The sequence below is a fragment of the Xiphophorus maculatus genome, chromosome 22 (assembly GCF_002775205.1).
Source record: "Xiphophorus maculatus strain JP 163 A chromosome 22, X_maculatus-5.0-male, whole genome shotgun sequence".
In the NCBI taxonomy this organism is placed as follows: Eukaryota; Metazoa; Chordata; class Actinopteri; order Cyprinodontiformes; family Poeciliidae; genus Xiphophorus; species Xiphophorus maculatus.
In genome coordinates, this window is record NC_036464.1 from 21404037 (window position 1) to 21425670 (window position 21634).

The window sequence follows — 21634 nt, forward strand, 5'->3', positions numbered from 1 at the left end:
CTACAACTTAGATGAAAATGAATCTCTTAAATTAATGGGAGGCTCTAAAAGTTACCACAGTAATCTAAACAATTCCAAGTATAAAACTTAGTTACAGATTTTGGTTCCAGTATACAAGTTCATCAAAACCAATGAACATTTTCTTTGGTTAAAAGTCACGTCTAAGCAAATGAAAAACAAGCAAAACAAAACAAAAAAAAAATCAGGATGTAGCCAGCCAGCAGCCATTGGAGAATGTTTCAGTCTGGGTTTTCACTTCTCACCTGGAACTCAAGACTTCTGAGTTAAAATGTAACAATAAACTGGTTATGACAAAGCAACAAACTAAAGAAAAAGAAAAAAAAAAGCATCCCAAATTCTGTTTTTGACTCAAAACGTGTCAGTATGGAGATGCTTCCAAAACGTATTCTCTGAGTTGGCACGTGTTAAAAAACAAAAGGTTTGAGACTTCGCATGTAACTGAATACATAAAAACTAAACCAGACGTTAAATGTGTTTAGCACATTGATGCATTTCTTGTGAACTCGGATGCCAAAACCAACTGCAAGTTTCAGCCAAACAAAATCAGGAAGAGAAACAACAGAGTACCCCCAGAAGCAACTGCTAGACCGATAAGCTGCATAACTTCCTGAGACGTGCACACGTAAACCTGCTCTATTTGCCACCGTACGCACGCCTTTGTTCAGACCTCACACATGGAAGCAAGTTTTGATTAGACCAGTGTGCTCAGAGGATGAGCAATCAAAGCTCTTTGCAGACATTTCACAACCCTTTTCTCAGAACCAATAAAGGACTATTTTGGTTGCTCGTATTCTTAGAAATCAGATGTGCCTGTAAAAATAGGACTATTCTTTATCACCGGCCTAAGATGACAGCTTTATTCTGCGTGTGATGGCAAACATTCCTGGCAGCTGGCTGTGCAGAAACACTACAGATATTTTAGTTAGAGAACACAAACCGTCTTTAAAGGAACCAATTCTATAGAAAGAGAGAGAGGAGGAGGAAAAAAAGGAGGCAACCTGTGACGGAAGCCAAATAAGTGCTATTTGTGGATCAAAATAACCAACAGAGAGTAATTAGAAACCAGAAGAATCACTTAGGAGTTAACTAAAAATGCCCGAGCCTGCAGCTCAGCATAAAAGCAGCAGACAACCTAAGCTAAATGAAGGAAAATTTATTAGAACATTTCTAACAGAAGTGACATTCAAAGGGTGCAGACCAAGTTTAGATCTAGAAACAGTCTGAACCCTCTAAAGAAAAATCCTAAAAACACAAACCAACACATTCACACCCAACATCAATATCTATGTAGATACAAGTCTTCTTTTTTCATGGACAGAGGGGTAAATGGTCCACAGCATTTAGCCCAGGAGGCCTTAGTAATGATCAAAGGCGTGGTAAATGATGGTCTTCATTTACCCGCCCGGCCCGCCGCTTATCTCATCTAGACGCTCCACACAGAAAACAGAACAAGGTAGATGAATAGATGCCGTCTCTGAGCCTGCCTCGCCTTTCTGAAAAATGACCTCTGCCCCTCCCTCGTGTACATGAATTTACCTCTGCCTACAGGGAGGCAGAGGTAAATTCATGAGCAATTCCCAGAGCAAACACTAAACCCGCTGTAGAAGGAACTATTCAGGCTCTGGATTCATTTCCAGTATCAGTGGACAAGGTTTTGATATATCCCCATCATGTCCGTCACTACCAGCTGGTAAACATTCAGATTGTCAGTTTGCAGCTTCGTCGAGGTCTCACGCTCGTATCCTGATCAACCAGTGATGGGTGACATGGGTCTAAAGTTTTAGCGGTCCTATTATTTTAATAACAATAAAAGTGACATTAAGAACTATTTATTTCTTCATTTTTTTAGATGACTGTATGGCTCCAACTGCATGAAAACAAAACAAATATTCCTCTTAAAAAAACATTCCCATATATAATACGCTTCTTCAGGACAACAGTCACATATAGCAGTGTGATGTTCATCACTGAACTGATCACATATTTTCAGATTTCTTAATATTTATTGATAATTCCTTTAAAAGAAAACTGTGGAGAAAATTGCACAATTAATCTTGACATTGTGGACTGTTTTGGTAGATTTTAAGCATTAATTGGTATCATGACAATAAATCTAAACCAGGGTTTACCATAGTACCATGTAATAAGCCTGGCGGGCCACCAGGCTTATTACACATTCCTCCGTTGCCAATGTTTGTTATTCCTTCAAACCTCAATCATTCTATCCAATAAATGAAACCCAAACAAGGATCTCAAGCAGAATGAGCTTTTTGATATTGGAAGAGTGGATTTGTCCAGTTTTAATGTCAGAAATCCACAAACTCTACTGCTTAATTCAAAGTACACAATATCAATAATATCAGATTAAATACTAAGAAGCATTGTTATAATAAAGAAATAATGACCAAACACAATTTTATTATATTTTTACACATATTTCTGCAGTGTTCTTAAACATTCATCAACACATTTATACAACGTCCTACCTCTTTCTGCCAGCAGTGAGAGCAATGGGTTTTTTTTGGTTTGTTTGTTTTTTCAAAAGTAGCTAAGAAGTGTCTGATGTTGCCTTCAGTGGTGGTAATATTGAACTTTCTGTGTATTACTTGGGTAGAGTGTTGTGTAAAAAAAAAAAAAAGATGGATACAAGAAATGACAAATTTATGCGCAGATATTAATATTTCACCATGTTGACCTAGGTTGTGCAAAAGGCCTTTGTCATGATGTTACATTGAACTAAATTATATTTTAACTCCATAGATGGCGCTCTTGAGAAGATCCCAATGCAAAAGGCGAAGAAGTTGTTATGTCAAAATGTTGATAACATTTTCTTTATTTAAAAATGCATTTCAATACACATGTCCTTCAAGTTTGTAGTAAGGCTAAGCAGGAATCGTTAAAAACGCTTTGTCTTCTGTGTTGGAGCGAGCCAGAGAGCCACTGATGGACTGACCAGCCGATAGACAGAACAAAGACGTTGTGCTCGATTGGATAAACCAAGCCCAGATCAAATTGGGTTGTGCTGTTTTTATTGACCGTAATCTTCTCGAGTCTTTCAGCCAGATAGTGACCCAAAGTTGATGATCTTTCCAGTTGAGAGAAACAAAGCCAGGAGACCTGACAGAACATGGAGCAGAAAGCTAAAACGACTCGGGGAGCGCAGAGGAACTCCTTCCTGTCCTGTGCTCGTACACGTTAATGTCTTTTTGCTTTGTGTCCATTGCAAACACAGATCCCAGATTGGGACTCTATCCGGCTAATGGAAAAAAAATTATTTCATCTCAATCATATGGTTCTATTGAAAAAGTAGCTTGTGGTAGACATCTAGTATATCGCGCCATAAACAACTTGGTTGTCGTTTTTAGACCACCTTATCACCTCTTTACCTTCTAAAACGTCTTCATGCTACATTAAACAACAAGTGTCATCAAATACTGTACACACAAATATAGAGCCTGGTGCTTAAATAGTCAGCCAGCATTTATTTTAATCCACATCTTTGCAAAATGCAGTGATATTTAGGTAACGATAATGTTGTGAGGCACTAGGTAAACGTAGATGACCATACATCAAATTCTTCTCAGTCAGGGATATAAAAAAAACTGACATCATAGGATGACTGGGTATGAACATCATATTGCTCACAGTTGCAATGACAGAGAGATTTCCTCCTATTCTCAGGATAAAACCAAGGATGAACTTATAATGAGGTAAATAATGGCAGAGAGCCAAAAGCCAAACAAGCAAAAAAGAAAGAGCAGAAGACACTGACTTTAGGTCAGCAGATGGGACTATAAATAGAGTATGCCAATCCTCCTCCTCCTCCAGCTTACAGCCCGGGATCACGGTGACCCGGGCCGGCCTGCATCAGCAAACACAGAAAGTGACAGACTGGCGAAAGGAGAGGCCACATTCTCACGCAGATTTTCTTAGATCCAAGACAAGTGACTTCACTAATAGCCGTTGGAGAGCTTTGTTGTGTCAGAGCGCCGTCATGATCGCCACAGAGTTCAACAACACTGCAGCACAGGAGGGAAGCTAGAGCATGTGGGGGGGAAAAATGTCTGTTACGAAGAAAATATAAATATTAGCCAATAAATCCTTAGTAAGTATTAGGTGCTTTCCGATGTCTGGCCTGGCTTTCTTCACCCTTAACCAGTGACATCATCCGTCTAGCAAGCCAATTAGCGAGCCAGCCCTCAGTTCTGCTCTACTGGACCCTTGAGACTGACCAAAGAAACGAAAACCACTCATCCAAGCAGATAAAGAACAAAGAAGATCTGAACAATGCCAATGTCGTTTTCTGATAAGGACTTCAGTCTTATTGAATATTAGTTTTATCAGTTGCTGTGGTAAAGTAATTTCAAAATTACTTTAAAATAGAAAATGAAAATAATTTAAGAGAAAACAAACAAGTAGAAAAACAGTAACGTGTAAGTATTTTCCAGGTATACAGCGCCGTTAGCTGTTACCTGCTGTATAAATTAAACTTTGCAAATGAATGCTTTGAAATAGGGCCTTTGAATAGGTCCTCCTTTGACGATCTCCGTCTTCAGCACTTCGTCACAAAAATGCTTCTCATTATGCGGCTTACAACTGTTTCTTGGAGAAGTAGTTTGTATGATGAGCTCACAAGGCTCGCAGTTCCACCATGTCTTTTCTAATTGCTGCTGCCGCTAGTCTGGAGGGGCTGAGTGGGGAATGGTGGGGTAGTGGTGTTCTGTAATTCAGAGCGTTGGGTAAAAGAGCAAATGTTTAGACATCCATGAATACATGTTTAAGGAACAAACATGCATTAAAAAAGAAAAAAAACACTCTAGGTATGTCTTATGAGGGAATAACATTACAACATTTAAAAAAGCTCATAAAAGCAGCTTCTTTCTTTTTTGAAAAAAAGAAAGAAAAAAATCCCCAAAAACACGCCCGACACTTCATTAATGCAAATCTTCACAAAACTATGACATTGTTTCCTAACTATACGTCGTAAGACATGACATGACTTGATGATGATGGTCTCTTCCAGCAACTTGCATCAGCAGGAATGGAATGTGTACAAAAATGCTTTAGAAACCAAAAGAGCTGCAAAAATCTCAGAAAAACAGGGGTGTTTGTTACATCAGGGGTCGGGACGGAATCCCTTTTTAAGCCTGCATTTTTCATCTAATTTAAAGTGAGAAAATCTCTGGCATTAGTGCTGCATCATCATCTCATCATTTTTGTCCGATCAACCCAAACTAATGTTCTTACTTCCACCGCTCGTTTCAAATCGTGGATGAGAGCAGGAGCAACGGCTGCATGTAAAATGTTGACAGCCCTCTGAGTTGTCGAAGTGAAAACACAGACATCGGCTCATCCAGGAAAGTGCCGGTGAGTCCACATGACGGCAGATGCTCACCATTCCGCGCACAACAAGAGATTAAAGGGAAATTAGATTCATCAGTACTCTGAAGGTAAAATACATTTCTAAGCTTGGCAGCGTTTTGGGCGAAGTGAGGCGCGAGAAGAAGTTTTTTAGGTTGAATTCCTAAAATAACTTAATCAGGTTGTGAAAACTTGCAATGTCATGAAAGAGAATACATGATTCATCTATAAAAATCTGTATATTTTTTAAGTTCTAATAATTCTGCAACATATTGTGCTGATGTAAAATTCTACTCAACATCCATGTTGTTCCAGACTACGGTAATTATAACTTGGAGAGCATTTGCAAAGAAATAAAATTAAAAAATGTCAGTGAAAAAATACAGGGTGGTACTACAGCCATCTGAAGAAATGCATGTCTCTCAGTCGGTAACAACCAATCAGAGCCAGGAGGAGGGTCTCAGTGCTGTCAAACAGGCTCATGTATGTGCTGCTCACTATTTGCACTGCTTTACTCTCTGCTGCTGCGCTACACTTTTTACACAGCGGAGTCTGGCATGAATGCTTAGGCTAGTTAGCATAGACACCCATGACTGTGGATAAACAGTTCTCCTGTAATGGCGAGTCGTTTCTCTGTCACTAACACAGTCTGTACACGAGATTGATTGACAACACTGAGACCTTTCCCTGTTTTTTTTTTATAAAAAGGCTGTATACTGCAGCTTTAAGATTTGAGTTTATGTAAAGAAAAAAACAACAACAAAGATTTAGCGTGCAGCTGTTTCTAAAATACTTGATCCTTGATTGTGAGTTAGAGTTGACTTGGACTGAGGGTCAAATATATGTGAGACATGATATGAACTGATAGAAAAAATACATTACTTGACATTTTCTGTTAAAAAAATTGAGACTAGACTCTGACTTGGGGCAAAAGACTTGAAACCTGACTTAGACTTTCACCTTAAAGAGTTGAGATTTGAATTGTACTTGGGATAAAAGACTTGAATCTTGATAGAAACCGAGAAAAACTTGTATTTAAAAGTATTTTATTAAAAGTATTTTTCAAAGTCTTGAGTTGGACTTGTTCCTTAAAGACTTGAGACTCAACTTAGGACAAACTCAACCTTGACGTTCCTTTTACAAACTTGAACCGAGACGAAATGACTTGCAGCTGACAAAACATGGCCTACAGGTTAAAAGCTGCTACATACCAACTTAAATATAAATGTAAGAATTTAACAAATGCAGCCAAAAAAGCTGTAAAAATGAAATGCATTTTAATCCCCAACAATCTTGCAGCTGGGGTTTGCACGACTGCAAACACCAGACATCTGGCTGCCTTGGAAAATTGCCTCAGATCGTTTTAACTGTTATTTATCAGTGAGCAGATGGAGCCTGTTCTTCATTCAAAACAGCTTTCATAAAAACCTTTGGCACAGAAGTGCGTAAAAGCAGTGAGACCTGAATGAGAGACTCCTAATATGACAGGCTGTTCAGATTGTAACCCTGGAAGCGGACACAAAAGCACCAACCGAGCTGATGGTTGTGCCAGTTTGCAGGAGTGAACACTTCAACCAAATAATGCGGCCGCCACACACTCGACTCCGCTGAGCATATTCATTATCAGCTGTTGGAGCTGCAGAGCAGATCTAAGTGGAGGCGAGGGAAGGTGTCATTTGTTCTTATTAAACAGACATCACAGAGAGACCAGTAAACAGAAAAGCACAATGTGTGTGAAGTGGCGATGATCTGTGGGCGGGCGTGTGTGTGTGTGTGTTGCTGGTTAAACATCCTCCTCTTGGGAAAACAGCTTTGCTCTCTGCAGAGCACCAACTGTTACTGCGAATGACAACAAAAGGTGAGCAAATATTGAAACAGATCGATGGGTTGCGTTTCTGTGTGGGTTGGGTCTTGTAATTCCATTTTTTAATGGGTTTGTCTGTACTTTACCCCGACTTTTAAATGTATTGTTAGAAAAAAAATGCCACAGCAACAAGATAATCTGGTTTTCAAAGTAGCCCTCGTATATTGAACAAATTTCTGAAAAAAGGAAAAAAAAAAAACTTGGCAAAGATGGAGGTTACTATAACTGGACAAAGTTTACTATATTTTTCATTTAGTCTTTTCTCTTTTTTTTTTTTGCCAGTTGTTTGTTGATTCTTGCGTTGTGTGTGAATTGTGAGACAGTTATTTTTTTGTTTTTGGGCATGTGCACCAACTGATGGCACTCTTTGAATTTCGTTGTCCTTGTGACAATGACAATAAAGATTTATCTTATCTTTTTTTCTTATAAAAAATTATAATAAAAAAAGCTTCTCCACATCTGACTTCATCTTGTCAGAGATTTCTCCAACCTTGATGGTGATTTCACGTGAGGTTTTCAACGTAACTCTGCATCCATTTTTTATTTTCAGTCAAAAAGACTGAAACAAACAAGCACTTAATGTCACTGCATGCATCTAATGTCTTCTCCATGGACATTTGGATCGATGGATGGAAAATAAGACAATAAAAAGGTAGAAGAGTCTAAAAATATAAATAATTCATAACTCTTCAGATCAAGAAAGGACTAAAATCAATTTCCAGACTTTTTTCAACTGTGTAGGAATGCACATTTTGCTTTATAGTAAAAAGCATTTTGTTTTGTTTTTTATTATCAATTTTGGCAAGAATCTGCGAATCTGACATAATAAGCCAACAGATCCCTCTGTTTGCAAATAGCAATCGTCTTCTTTTGGATAATCTAATGAAAGATGCTGGAGATGAAAAGCATTTATGTTGACATTACCAACTATGAGAGGTATTCTGAAAAGACGAGGTTAATCTGACTGCATTAAATCCTTCAGTACGTGCAGGATGACATACTGGGAATATCATGACCATGTTATGTAATTTTGGCTTTCTGTTACATGAAATGTAAATTAGCAGTTACCATGAAAATGCACTGCTTGGCTAGGAGCTGGGAAAAACAAACAACAAAAGGCACAAGTATATAAATATACACTGTATATGTGACAGACTGGCGACCTGTCCAGGGTGAACCCCGCCTCTCGCCCGGAACGTTAGCTGGAGATAGGCACCAGCACCTCCTGACCTCACTAGGGACAAGGGTGTTAGAAAATGGATGGATGGATATATATATATATATATATATATATATATATATATATATATATATATATATATATATATATATATATATATATATATATATATATATATAAATAAATGTGTAACAAAAAAACTTGCAGCCAGAAGGTTCTGGGTTCAAATCCCAGCCTAGAGCCTTTTCTCCCTGGGTACTCTCCGGGTACTCTGGCTTCCTCCCACAGTCCAAAAACATATTACATTGGGGTGGAGGTTTACCTTCCCGTAGGGCATCAACCTTGAACATACAAGCCGAAGTTTATATTAGACAAACCCATTCAGAGAGCAGAGCTAAATCCAATGGAGAATCTGTGGCAAAACTTGAATGCTGCTGTTCACAGCTGCTTTCCACCTAACCTGACTGAGCTTGAACTGCTTTGCACAGAAAAATGGAAGAAAAAAAAAAAAACAAAGTCAGTCTCTACTTGTGCATGTCTCCACCAGCGTTGCATAACAGCACCAGCAGCTGTTAGAGAAATGGATACCCTCCGTTGTGTGGATCTATTGCATAAAATCCCACTAAAATACATTACATTTTGTGTTTGTAATGTGTCAAAATAGAAAAAAAAGGCAAGTTAAATAAATATTTTGCAAGCTCTTATTAGTCCACACTCCTGATGTATTTGTAAATGTGCTCCAGATCTCAGTAATTCTAAGAATTTTAATCTAGACCTGCTGACTCTACTTTACATAACCAAATTTGAAGAGTATGTAACCTGATATATAGTTAAAGAAAAGCACCAGAAGAATAACCCAGGGAAAACTACTCATAATTAGGAAATAGCTGTTTATGTTTATTTATAGCCTCAACACTTTCATTTACAGACCAAATTATTTTGGCTTCTGCATGTATATGACCACCAAATAAATTTTAGCACATTAAAAGTCTATTGTTTTTATTGTCGCTTTTAGTATTGTTGTTTTTATTGCTGTCGCCGTCGTAAAAATGCTAATAATTATTATACTTATTAACTAAATGAATGCATCAGACACACCACCTCAGAGGAAAGGACCATATAAAACTAAAAGTAAACCTTTGTGAGGCATGGCAGTAAAATCAAAAAAACAAACAATGAAGAAATACAAAATTCAAAGCGTCTCAATGTGAGCCCACGCTCGGCATAAAGCGATTAAACCGCCGAACACGGAGCGACTCAAACCCTGACTGTCACATCATTGCTGGATGCCTCTCCTGTGAGCAAAGCTTGTTTTTATTGCCATTTCATTCTTGCGACTATTGCAATAAATAATCTTTATGAAAACATGTCTTCCTTTGGGAAACAGCATTATGCTACGGATGGTATCCGACACACCTATAAAGTTTGAACACACCACCAAACACGCATATACAGTGACTGTGACCACCTTTGGCACTGAAACATTCAAACAGAATTTCAAATTCTTCCATTTAACATAACTATTGTCAAATGGAGTGTTGCTACTCATGGTTGCGTCTAATCAAAGCTGCTGGTGGATAGAAATGTAGGGCTGTCTGACGACATTATACGCAATTATTATACAGTACAGACCAAAAGTTTGGACACACTTTTTAATTCAATGAGTTTCCTTTAGTTTCATGACTATTGACATTGTAGATTCACACTGATGGCATCAAAACTATGAATAACACATGTGGAAATATGCACTAAACAAAAAAGTGTAAAACAACTGAAAATAGCCCTTATATTCTAGTTTCTTCAAAGTAGCAACCTTTTGCTGTGATTACTGCTTTGCACACACTCTGCATTTTCTTGATGAGCTTCAAGAGGTCGTCACCTGAAATGGTTTTCACTTCATAGGTGTTGCCCTGTCAGGTTAATAAGTGGGATTTCCTGCCTTATAAATAGTCATGAAAATAAAGAAAACCCATTGAATTAGAAGGTGTGTCCAAACTTTTGGTCTGTACTGTATGTCCTGGATATGGAAGCAAGTTTAAGATTCTGATTTTGAAGGAAGTAGTTCTAGAGTTGCCCTGTTGTGTTGACATGGTTGACCAATAGGGATATCTCTTGGAACAGGCTGACAGTACTCAGAAAACCATTCTAAAATCTTCCACCACTTCATAATTATTTGTATCACATAGAGATGTTTACTAATGATGTCAGGACTTTTCTACATTCAAATCTGATCACTTTCGTGATCTCCATAATGAGAAATATACTTAGTTTCAAAGACTTAAGATGTCATACATGGTAAACAAATAATCCCTGATAAATGACCCTGTTTTGTACAGTGGTCAGAATGTCAGGTAATTGAGTCCTTTGTTATATTTGTGAAAATGAATTTTTTTTGTGTAATCAACCATCTAAAGCAATCATGACATTTTAAAGGTTTAAGACAAGGTTTCATTATGTGCATGTGGACTATTTTAGCAGTTTTTAAAATATATTTTAGTCATTTCCCGTTAAGAGAGATATGCTTTTGATTAAAAGATTACTCAGATTCTGTAAAGATGCGTTAAAAGTGAAATAACCCTTTAAATGTCCACATTCAAAAGCTACAAATTACATGCTAACTTCAGCATCAGGCTGTGGTAGTGGTTGTCCTGCAGATTCAGATAGGAAATATCGAGCCTTCATCAATTTATCCTATGCTGTCAGTATTATATGTTAAAGATTTAAAATCTCAAATTTAATCGTTGGTAAATTTGTGTGAGTAAACTTCAGAATCAGGATGCAGGAAGTGTACCAATACTGAATATTGAAAAAATGATGTAGATTATAATTATGACTCTCTTCCCTCGTCGCAGTGTCCTTACCATTGTGACGAGCTTCTAAAAACCCACATCAGGCATTGACATCAAGGGCAGTAAAAGTCCTTCCAACAGGTCAGATATATTCCTGACATGCAGAATTTGCATACATTTGCACTTGCGATACAAATATCGCAACCAAGATGTTCATTAATTGCACGATTAGAGATGCAGATATTAACTCTGATACAATACATTGCAGAGCTGGTGAAATTTGTGATTTTTCATTTATGTGTGTGTATGATCGACACTTAGTGCTGCCGATGTTGAGAAAATGTCCTACTTTGAAATTTAAAAATTTCTATTTTGGACATGACAAGAAGTGACATCCAAAACCTTTCCATGCAAGATCCTAAGATCTGCATCACCCAATCATTTCCAGGAATGTGACAAAACTAAACAGAAAATTAACATTCCATTTATGTTGCCTTTTTTTTCTTGAGGTCATTTCGCCTTAGGAGAGTATTGCAAAGCCCAGCGATTTTGTTTTTATCAAACGCCCCGATGAAGGAGGAATGTTTCCACCCTGTGGGAAGACGAGAACCACCACTGACTGCTGTACCACCCTGACCGTCTCCAGACCTACATCTTTCCATTTCCATATCCAACTCTCCCATTCTCTCCCTCATTAAATATTCACTGTTGTCCCATTAAACATTGACGGCGCGGCACAGCCACGTTTATCTGCCCCCTCGCCAATGAGCCTACAGCGAGAGAGAGTGCACCAAAAGGCTGAATACTAAAAAAAAAACAATGCGCACACACACACGGCATGCTCGCCTGTGTGGCCTGTGATGCTGCGGCTCGGGAAGAAGAAGGAGAGGGCAGGAGATTACGAGACAAAGGGAGGAGAACGAGACAAAACAGAAAGGGAGAGAGAAGGAGAGAAGGCTGAGGATGAAACGAGACATGAAGGAAAACTGCTTGAGGAATGGAAGTAAAAAAAAAAAGTAGTAAGAAAGAGAAAAAAGCAACGTGAGGGACCAATCTTAAACTCTTGCCCATGTGCAGTAAGAGGAAAGCAGCGTGTATTTCAATAATTCAGCAGTAGGATGAGTGCCGCCAGCCTATCCCGGTTTCTTATCTTCACATCAGAAGGCTGCATCTAAAACCACGTCGCAACCTGGAACAATATGTGGTGCAGATTTCGAGTTTTCTTGCCTACAATAAAATAAAAGCTCTGTCTGACAGCAAAGATCAGCCAGCAATACATACGGAGCAGATTTGCATCCATTTCCTTAGGTTTCTATCCATTCTACACTGCAAGTGCTGGTGACCTACATTTATTTCTGTGCCTGAAGGTGTCATAAGTCAAAAAGGGCAAAGTAGCGAGGCTGCTGAATTGCTAACATGTTGTGGTTTATGATTGCTTTAGCGCCATCTCTGGTTAAGGCTGGATTCACCTTTTTGTGAGTTTCCAATGAGACGTTTACTCCACAAAAGAGGAAGCAGCAGATGACATCACATGACCTATTTACTCATCATAACAAAGCTCAGGTCCAAAGGTTTAGATTAACAAGTGAAAAAAAGTCATATGTGCAGTACATGTTGTGGTTTATTGAATTTCTTCCACACATACTGGGACAGAGGGAACCATATCATCCACCATAATGAATTTCCAGCCCTACGAACCTGTTCCGGCTTCGCCGAGTGGCGTTAAGTGTTTTCATTGACGTGATGATCAAGCCAACCTTCCAACGCTCCTACCTGTAGCAGCACGTCTCCAGTCTTATTGGATGTTTTTCTTGAAACCAGTTTTGTTTTGTTTTTTAGCCCAAAGGTCTATTGAATCTCAGACACGGTTTCAGGAGTGGAAAGAAAACAAACTTGGCCAAATCAAATATAGAGCTGAAGCTCAACAAACAGACAAAAAAAAAAAAAAGTGACAATTTCTTCACCAGTGCAATACATCAGAACAATAGGAGTTTTCCCATGGTCACACAGCTGACGAGAGCAACTGTGACACATTTATTGTGTAATATGTAGTGTGACAAACTGCAGCTCGGTTATTGATGGATCGATTCAGGAAGAATGGAGCTTGTGAACAACTTGCAGTTCTCTCAGGGTTGCCTCAGTGTGCTGTTCCTTTGAATCTGCAAATAAACTGGTGGATTGTCACAAGTTGAACTATAAATGTAACATTTGTTTTAATTCCTTGTCTCCGTTGAATTACGGCAAAATAGTGTTTCACTGTTCAATTTCTGCATATGTTATAAGCACATATAGATATGGACATTAACAGTTTTTCCTCTATAGTTTATAGTTTTATTCTTGAAAGTACCAAAGTAAGGACAATATAACTGCATTTTTTTTAACACAACCCAGAAGAATGTGTACTTCCTGCTTATACTCAATTTCTATAAAAGATATGAAGATTAAGATCTTAACCATGAATCTGGCATGTACACACTAATGATCTCTGGCATTTCGTCTTAATCTACTTTGTTTCTACACTTTTGCCACCAAAAATCATGGGTCATCACAAAGACAAGGTGAGAAAACAATATTCTTTTTATTTGTAGCCATTTTTAATAAGAGCAACAAAAGACATCAGCCACTAAATCAACAAGCAGCTCTAATCCCAGCTCTACTTTAGGATTTTTGTCAGTGCCACTGTTGCCTCCAGGTGAGAATAATCATCATACTGCTGGAAGACGGCGCTAAAGTCATCACTGTGTGAAACATAGAATCAGTTAAACTTTTTACATAGTGAGTAGCTGTGGAAGCTTTTGTGTGATTTGCGTTTGCGACCTAAACACAGACATGTCTAAATACTATTTTTTTGTGAAATGCTAGATTATCTGGCTTCAGAACCAGGCAGATTTTCTTTAAATTTGAGATCACTTGTCATTATAGGCTAAAAAAAATATTTGACAGTGATGCAAGACTTTCGTACAGAACAAGAAAAGCATTAGAAATAAACTTGTAATGAAAGGTTTGCTAACCTTTCCCCTCCACAGACCTGCAGGTTAAAAAACACAGAGGTGTTTGACGCGAACACGGAGCAGCTGTGTGTGTGTTCCCCTGCTGTGAGGTTTAAATGTGAAAACGTTATTACAACTTGGCAGGGTGAGGGGTACAGCTAAATGGAGTCAAAATCCAGAAAGCATTCAAATGAAGCAACGGTTAGCCTGGGCCCCGTTTCAGAAATAAACACTGTTAAATCCCACCAGTCAGCACCGCAAAATCCAACCGGAAACGCGCTGCAGCAAATTTTGTTTGCTGCAGCAACTGCGCACACGCTCGTGACGCTGCATGACCCAGCCATAATCGGCGACCTCGCCGTCATCGGGCCCTCCCTGAGCCACGGAGAATGAGGCCTTAATCCCGCCCACGCACACAACCCTCTTAGGCACAGACGGCCTCGTGAAGTTGCCCAGACATCAAGCTATCAGAGCTAATATAGAGTATGTTCAGTGTTTGCAAACAGTGACAAGGAGCTCACGGGCAGCTAGCGCGTGTATTTATTTACAGGCGACATGGTGAACCTCCTGCTTCTGTTGCTAGCATGATGGATGACCAGTTGCTCTAAATTTGGATCAAGCTGTAAAAAAACATCATTGCAAATCTGGTTTACCTAAACAGAACCCCCCCCCCCACCAAATCAAATGAACTTCTCCAAGGTAAAGTCTTATGCAAACATTCAACACTTTGTGTCTTTACTAAATCGAGGAGGCAGGATGCAACAAGATTAAAACTAGATTCATCTTGAGCAGAGGCAGCGATTCATGTCTTAATGACTCATTTGTCCATCTCACTGCTGAGGCATTTTCCCTGTGCAGGGTTTGGCTAACTCAGCTAAGTTGGTGAACATTTTCCTCCCCACAGGAGAGTTGTTGTTTTCCAATCAAGGCCTCGAGGGCCGATGTCCTGCAACTTTTAGATGCGTCACTGCTTCAACACACCTGAGTCAGATAGCCAGTTCATTAGCAGACCTCGACTGCATACTGAGGAAGTAACTCTGCCATTTGATTTATGTGAACCAGGGACACATCTAATCACACACCTGATAGTCCGGTAAACTCGGTTTGACTGGGGACCAAAATTGCAACATTTGTGATGGTTTCAGCTGCTGCCACTCACTTTAACGCTGCATTGATTCAAGCAACCCAAACTCATTGACAAACCTGTTACACGCCCTTCACCTGTGGTGGCGCTGCACCAAGAACCACTGAAGGAAACAAAAACCTCAGAAGAAGACATGAGCGCAATCTCCTCCTTCACAACATATATTGCTATCGATTTATTGCTCAGCTCTCTATAACCGTATTTGTTTTTGTCAATTTCAAACACCCTTATATCAGATAATTTAGGACAATATGTAAAAGTTAAAAATAAATAAATCCTCAATAGATCCAAAATAATCACGGATTTGCTTTCATTGAATGCATCACAACTCAGAAATGGCCACATTTATAGGTTACAAAGTCACTATCCGATTTCAAGTGCTTTATCACACAACTAAAGTGTTATTTTATTCAGCAATTATTAAATTTTCGGCTGGATTCTAAAATAATATGTTCATAAAAAAAACCTGTAACCCATTTGTCAGTTTTATGTGTTATACACTTCAGAAAGAAAAATATATAATAAGATCGGAATCGGCAGGACGGACTCTAGGATGGAAACAGAAATTGCTACAACGGAAGGAAAAGCATGTTTTCCTTCCGTTGCATGTTTAGGCATGAATGTTTCTATGTCACTTTCAGATCACTGCAGTGTGAATGAAGCTGACCTGCATGTTGGAAGAAAACACATTTCAGCTCTGATTAAGAGCCCTGTGCACTGAGGGACAGTATGACTAACTATACTCACATAGGCACTTTGCTTGGTTAAATAGCAAAGTGATGTGAGAAACAAAAAATGCGGCGTGTAAGAGTAAAAAGTTGCCATCTGTCAGTACGTTTTGTTTTTTTGTTTGTTTTTCTTATGAGCTCTGTGACCACAAAAAAAAAAAACAACAAAAACTGACGCATTGAACCACAAAGATATGAGTTTCTCTGTCCAGACACCCAATTGAGCCAAGAGTTTCACCTCCGCCGTTGCTGGGTTGCAAGCTCCGGACAAGCGTCAGCATGCAGACGCCATCAAATGGGATGGTGAAAGGGGATTTTTAAAGATCCCTGCTCCAGTCAATCATCTGTTTACAGACACACGAGCGCAGAGGGACGGGAGAAAAACGCTTTAAAAGGGAAAAAGAAAATCGCCTGGGCGTGGAGAGAGCCTGGCTCCCCGGAGACCACGGCAGCCCAATCAGTTCAGAACTGGCCCTAATCTGCAGCTCACATCATCCGTCAAGCCTTTGGTGGGCTGCTCTGTTGTTTACTGGGCCAGACAGGCTGCAAACAAACACACACACACAATATGTAGCATGAACATGCAAACTTTCAAGACTTGAGGAAGAGCAGTGAGATACATGTGCAAACACAAATGCGTATGGTGACCAAAACAACCGACGGATTAAATATGCTTGGATTTGGCTACATGGCAGATGAGACTCTATGACACACGCACAGCTTAACGGGCAGACGGCGACAACAAATCTGCTGCAAATACCAAAACACAGGAGGTGGTATTTGAATATGCGTTTCTCCGCTGCCACTGCTGCTGGTGGAAAAACACGCACGCACGCACACCGCATGGCATAAACACACACACAGTCTGGGTTGTGTATCAAACTCCCTGACGTAACAAGTAACACAGTAGCATCGCGACCAAGTCCGAGGCCAACTGCGCAGCTACACGACTGTATGGAGGGATGTATTCCCATCACCGGGCGCTCTAATGCCTGCAAAGACGTGTAAAAACGTGGATTCCTATGGCTATGATCCAAAAATGAACAGAACGGAAGGGTAATTTTCAGAGATGCTCCGAAGAGGATTTTCCAAGTCAAAACTGATCTTCAGTATTTCTGCGAGGTTTCCTCAATACTATAGGAAGGAAAAACAAAGTGCTGCAGGTTCTCAGATAGACTCAATAGTTTTCTAATCAGCAAGCTGAGGACGTAAATGATTATCCCTATTGATCCATCGAAGTGCTTGTCTCCAATCTTGATCTGATTTTATATATATATATATATATGCAAAACAACTAGGGGTGCACCAATACACTTTTTTCACTTCTGATATCGATAGTGATATCCGAGGTTTAGCATCGGGCGATACCGACCCGACACAGACAAACAGTGATGAATGGACTTAAAACGTGACTTTTTTTTTTTTAAACAGACAAAAAATCACTGAATTAAAAATGGATTTGAGAACTCTCTAGCAGTACAGCACATTTAGACACACCACTAGCTTCACAAACTTGGTCAGACATGTAAAAACAACACAGCTTTCATTTGCTCAGTCAGCGCAACGCAAAAATAAATAATAAAGAAACTAACTCAAACTGAAACAACACGCTGACTTCTTTGGTCAAACGTGCAAAAATTAAACTGCAGCCAACCTTTTAAATGGTTCAGAAAGCACAATTAGGAAATCTGAATATAATGTAAAATAAATAATAAAGCATGAGAACAAAGTAAAGCAATACACTAAATAGATCTGCGCTTATAGATTGGGCACAATGTCAACGATACCCGATCTATTTTTTTTTCGGTATTGGGATTGATACAGATATTAATATTGGAGAGGCCCATCTCTATCAAAAATCGCATCAAAGTACAGGCAGCTGGTTAATGCAACTTGTGTGTGTTGCTAGTCTTGAGGCATTTAGTAAGTTTTTTTTAAAACATCAGTATTTGACCCTACGATCACCAGTCGGAGCAGATCAAGGGGAAATTGGATGATTCTGATCTCTCGCTGGTTTATTGGTGCAGTTCTAGTAAACATTTAAGATTTGGCCAGCTGGGACTTGGAATCAGGTTAGATGCAAGGGAAGGCTGCAGCTTTGCAAGCTGTGCTACCTAGACGCAAAGCTACCTGACACGCTATTGGCTGCTGTTTTCAAATCGGCCAATCCAGCAGCACCATTTATCTTCCTTGGCACGGATTGGCTGTACCGCCAAGAGTGGAAAAAAAGAAAGGCTGTAAATGTTTCTCTGGTAAGTGCTAAGACACTTTTCACTCTGCTTATTAATTACATTAGGACATGTTTGGTGTGTGAACTATGAAAGTAGAAGGTCATAGCTGTTTTTACGTGGGGTCTCAAGTATTCTTGGACTTTAGCTTTAGCAACTGTAGTCCCTTAACCACATAGCAATGCATGCCGACCACAAAGCATTCTCTGAATTCGACGCACTTAAACAGACGCTGAACATTCTCATGAATAGAGATTTATAACGCATTTACTTGTGACAGGTTTGATGTGGAACTACTGGAACTTTCTCAATGCACTGCGGCCATATTTAATCTAAATTGGCCGACGTCACTGACTTCCTGCAACTGCTGATTCTGCCTTGTGAGCACAAACAGGATGGGATAAAGCTCAACAAGCCTTTGCCTTTTCTACCTTTGTCACTAGCAGCGCACCCAATTCGTATACTTTTCCTACACCAGTGAACGCACCTCACTTTATTCCCCCCCACAGAAGTTGGAATAACTCTTTAAAAAGAAATAAACATTTGTACTTTTTCCTCCCCCCCCCATAACTAAATGGGTCCAGTTTCCATTCTGTTTTAGCCACTTGTGTCATATAAATGTGGATCAACAACTGAAGACGCTCCAATTTTTCCCAGCCACGGATTTATGTCAGACAATGTATGATAAGCTGCAGTTTAAAAAAAAAAAAAAAGATAAAACAAATTGGCCTTAATACTCTAAACAAAAACAAACAAACTTGGATTCAGTCGGGATCAACAGGACTTAAACTAAAAATCACCAAAAATCAGTATGACAAACCACAAAGATAGTTAAGAGACTCTTGAAACTTACTTTAGATGTTTTATCTGTTGCTGTCAAGAACTAATATTTTATCAACGTCATTGTGGTTTGTTTTTTTTAAATGAGATGGCAGAAGACTTACGGAACATGCGTAAAACCAGGAAGTCAGTCTTTATTCTTAAAACATTTCTGATCAGCAGCAGATTGCACAACTAGTCACAAGTTGCAAAAAACGGTAGTTGAGGATATTTAAAGCTCGGGGTCAAGCACTCACTTGCTGCACACCAACCACAACAATCCCCCCAAAACTGGTTGCAGACAAGAGCCCAAAATCCACCGATTTTTTTCTGTGAAGGCTTAAAGCGCCACACCTCAGAGGGCCGTCAGGGAATCTCCTCTCTCAAGTGGAGGACGTCTGCACCCGGCTCGCTGCTCACCAAGAAACAAACCTCGTCAGCATGCAGAATCTTCACACTGCTTCTACTAACCTCTGGCGGAGAGCTTTTTGGTGTTGATGATTTTAGCAGCATACTCCTGTCCCGTGGACTTCTTGACGCAGCGGCGGACGACGGAGAAGGCCCCCCTGGAGACGGAGAGATTGAGAGAGCAGTGAGGAGGACCACTTCAGACATGAACAACTGCTGAACTTACACACACACTGAAAAGCCAGGCATGCTTAATTTTCACCTACAGAGGGAGGGCATTCATATTAAACACAGTCTGCTGTACCTATTGGGTTTAGGTCTGTTAGTGCATAACCGGAAAAGCTGAAGGAAATGTTAGAGGGGCTGCAGTGAAAGGTAGAAGTCACAGTTATCTATGCAACCTGACCACATTTTTTTTTTTGGTTTGTTTTTTTTAGCACGGACGCCTCCTTTAAAGTCGCGCTGTTGTCTGTGCTGGTAGGTGGAGCAGCTCTATTAGAGATAAGATGTTACAAAGTGGCTTTGTAGCCCCTGCCTGCACAATACGCTGCAACTAAAGTGGCGCTTTTCATGTTTCTAAGCATGTCTATTTGCAAACACCAAAATCTTACTGCAGCAAAAATATATATATACATGTAATAATAATAATAATAATAACAATAATGATAACAATAATTGTGACTCTTGTGCAGGCTGCTTTGGGAATAAGCAGAGCTGAGCGGAGATGCCACAAGACAACGGGGCAAATGCAAACCAAGTATCGAGGCGTGCTACCTGCAGATAAATCACACAAGGTGTTCCTCATTTTTAATAAAGAGCCACAATGGCGCCTTGCGCCTTTAAAAAAAAAAAAAGAAAAAGCGCACACTCGGGATTAAACACAAGCCTCTGCAGCGCTTACGAGAGCCCGCTGACAGCTTACTGTTGCACGGCAGATCGCCCGCAGCCTTCCCCTGTTACATTTTTTGACAGACCCAATCCAGCCCCTGTCAACACTTGAAGTAAAGCGCACACACAATGGCAGCAGCGGCGGCGGCAGCGGCAGCAGCACAGAGGAGGAAAACGTGTAAACACGCAGACACACGCAGGCACACGCACAGAGAGAGTGAACGCAACAAGAAAAAGCAGCGGCAGCGTTGTCGGTCGCTTACTTTCCGAGTTCCTCGTACAGCTGATACTCGTCTGTGAACCTGGTGGAGGTTACAAGTGTGGCCATGTTGACTGAAGTGAAGGCTCGGAGAGGGGAAGAGAGGCTTGATCTCAGAGCGAGGAGCGTGGAGTGGGAGGGGAAGAGAGGAGAGGGGAGGGAGCAGTCACAGTGGGAGCTGTAGTAACACAGATCTTCTGTTAACAAGAGGTGTCACTCTGGAGAGGAAATTTTTGTTGTTGTTGTTTTTATTCATTTAAAATAATTTCCCGAAATAGAGCAACCGTTTTTTGTTTGTTGTTATTTTTTTAACAAAGCTTTGCCGTTTTTACAGGAATGATTTATTTGTTAAGTCATTTAATCCAAACAAAAAAATAAAAATGCCCAACATTGTCCTTACATATTCAGTGCCTTAATCGGCAGGCAAACGCACCCTCCACTGCGCCTTCAGCTCCTTCAGACTAGCGGCAGTAGCAATTAGCAAACACCTGTCCAGAGCCTCGCCTTCCTTCACAATCCCACTTTATTCAAATCCCTTCAGTGTGCTATGCAGGCTTTTCTCCCATTGAAATGGATTTCTCCGACTGATTTTCAATCGGGCCAATCAGTGAACAGTAGGAGAAGCTGTGCCGATGTTCTGCCCTGTTTTAGAATTGTAGTCCGCCTGTAGTTTTAGCAATGGCAGCATTGGAAGTGAACGAAGCCATTCAGTCCGTGTTGGCCACGCTTCCAAATATTGAATTAACATTAGCATTAATCTCGTTCGGTTTGGCACTTCTTGCTTTGCAGTGGGGCATGGTTGTTTACAGCGCAGGTAATTTCCAGTAAGCTTCATAGAGGTGAACTGGTGGATTACCAAAACATTAGGTTGGGTAAAATTTAAGTCCACATCTCCAGCAAGGTGTGGACTTGCTGGAGGTGAGCAAGCAATCTTTCTCAATAGCAGAGGGTCCAG

General features: G+C 39.9%; 1 protein-coding gene across 16 annotated transcripts in view; it reads right to left on the reverse strand.

Annotated features, from left to right (window-relative positions):
- The window catches only part of LOC102219759 (calcium/calmodulin-dependent protein kinase type II subunit gamma-like), a 57448-nt gene extending 36641 nt beyond the window's left edge, over positions 1 to 20807 (reverse strand). For all 16 annotated transcript variants that reach the window (XR_002752242.1, XR_002752241.1, XM_023328088.1 and 13 more), the window contains exons 1-2: positions 20684 to 20807; positions 19596 to 19690 (exon numbers count right to left, since the gene is read on the reverse strand). Coding sequence is in view for 14 of the 16 variants with exons in the window: in XM_023328088.1 (XP_023183856.1) it covers positions 19596 to 19690; positions 20684 to 20748 (160 nt within the window). In the remaining 2 variants the exon portion in view is untranslated. The remainder of the gene's footprint in view (positions 1 to 19595; positions 19691 to 20683) is intronic.
- Positions 20808 to 21634: the final 827 nt, after the last annotated feature.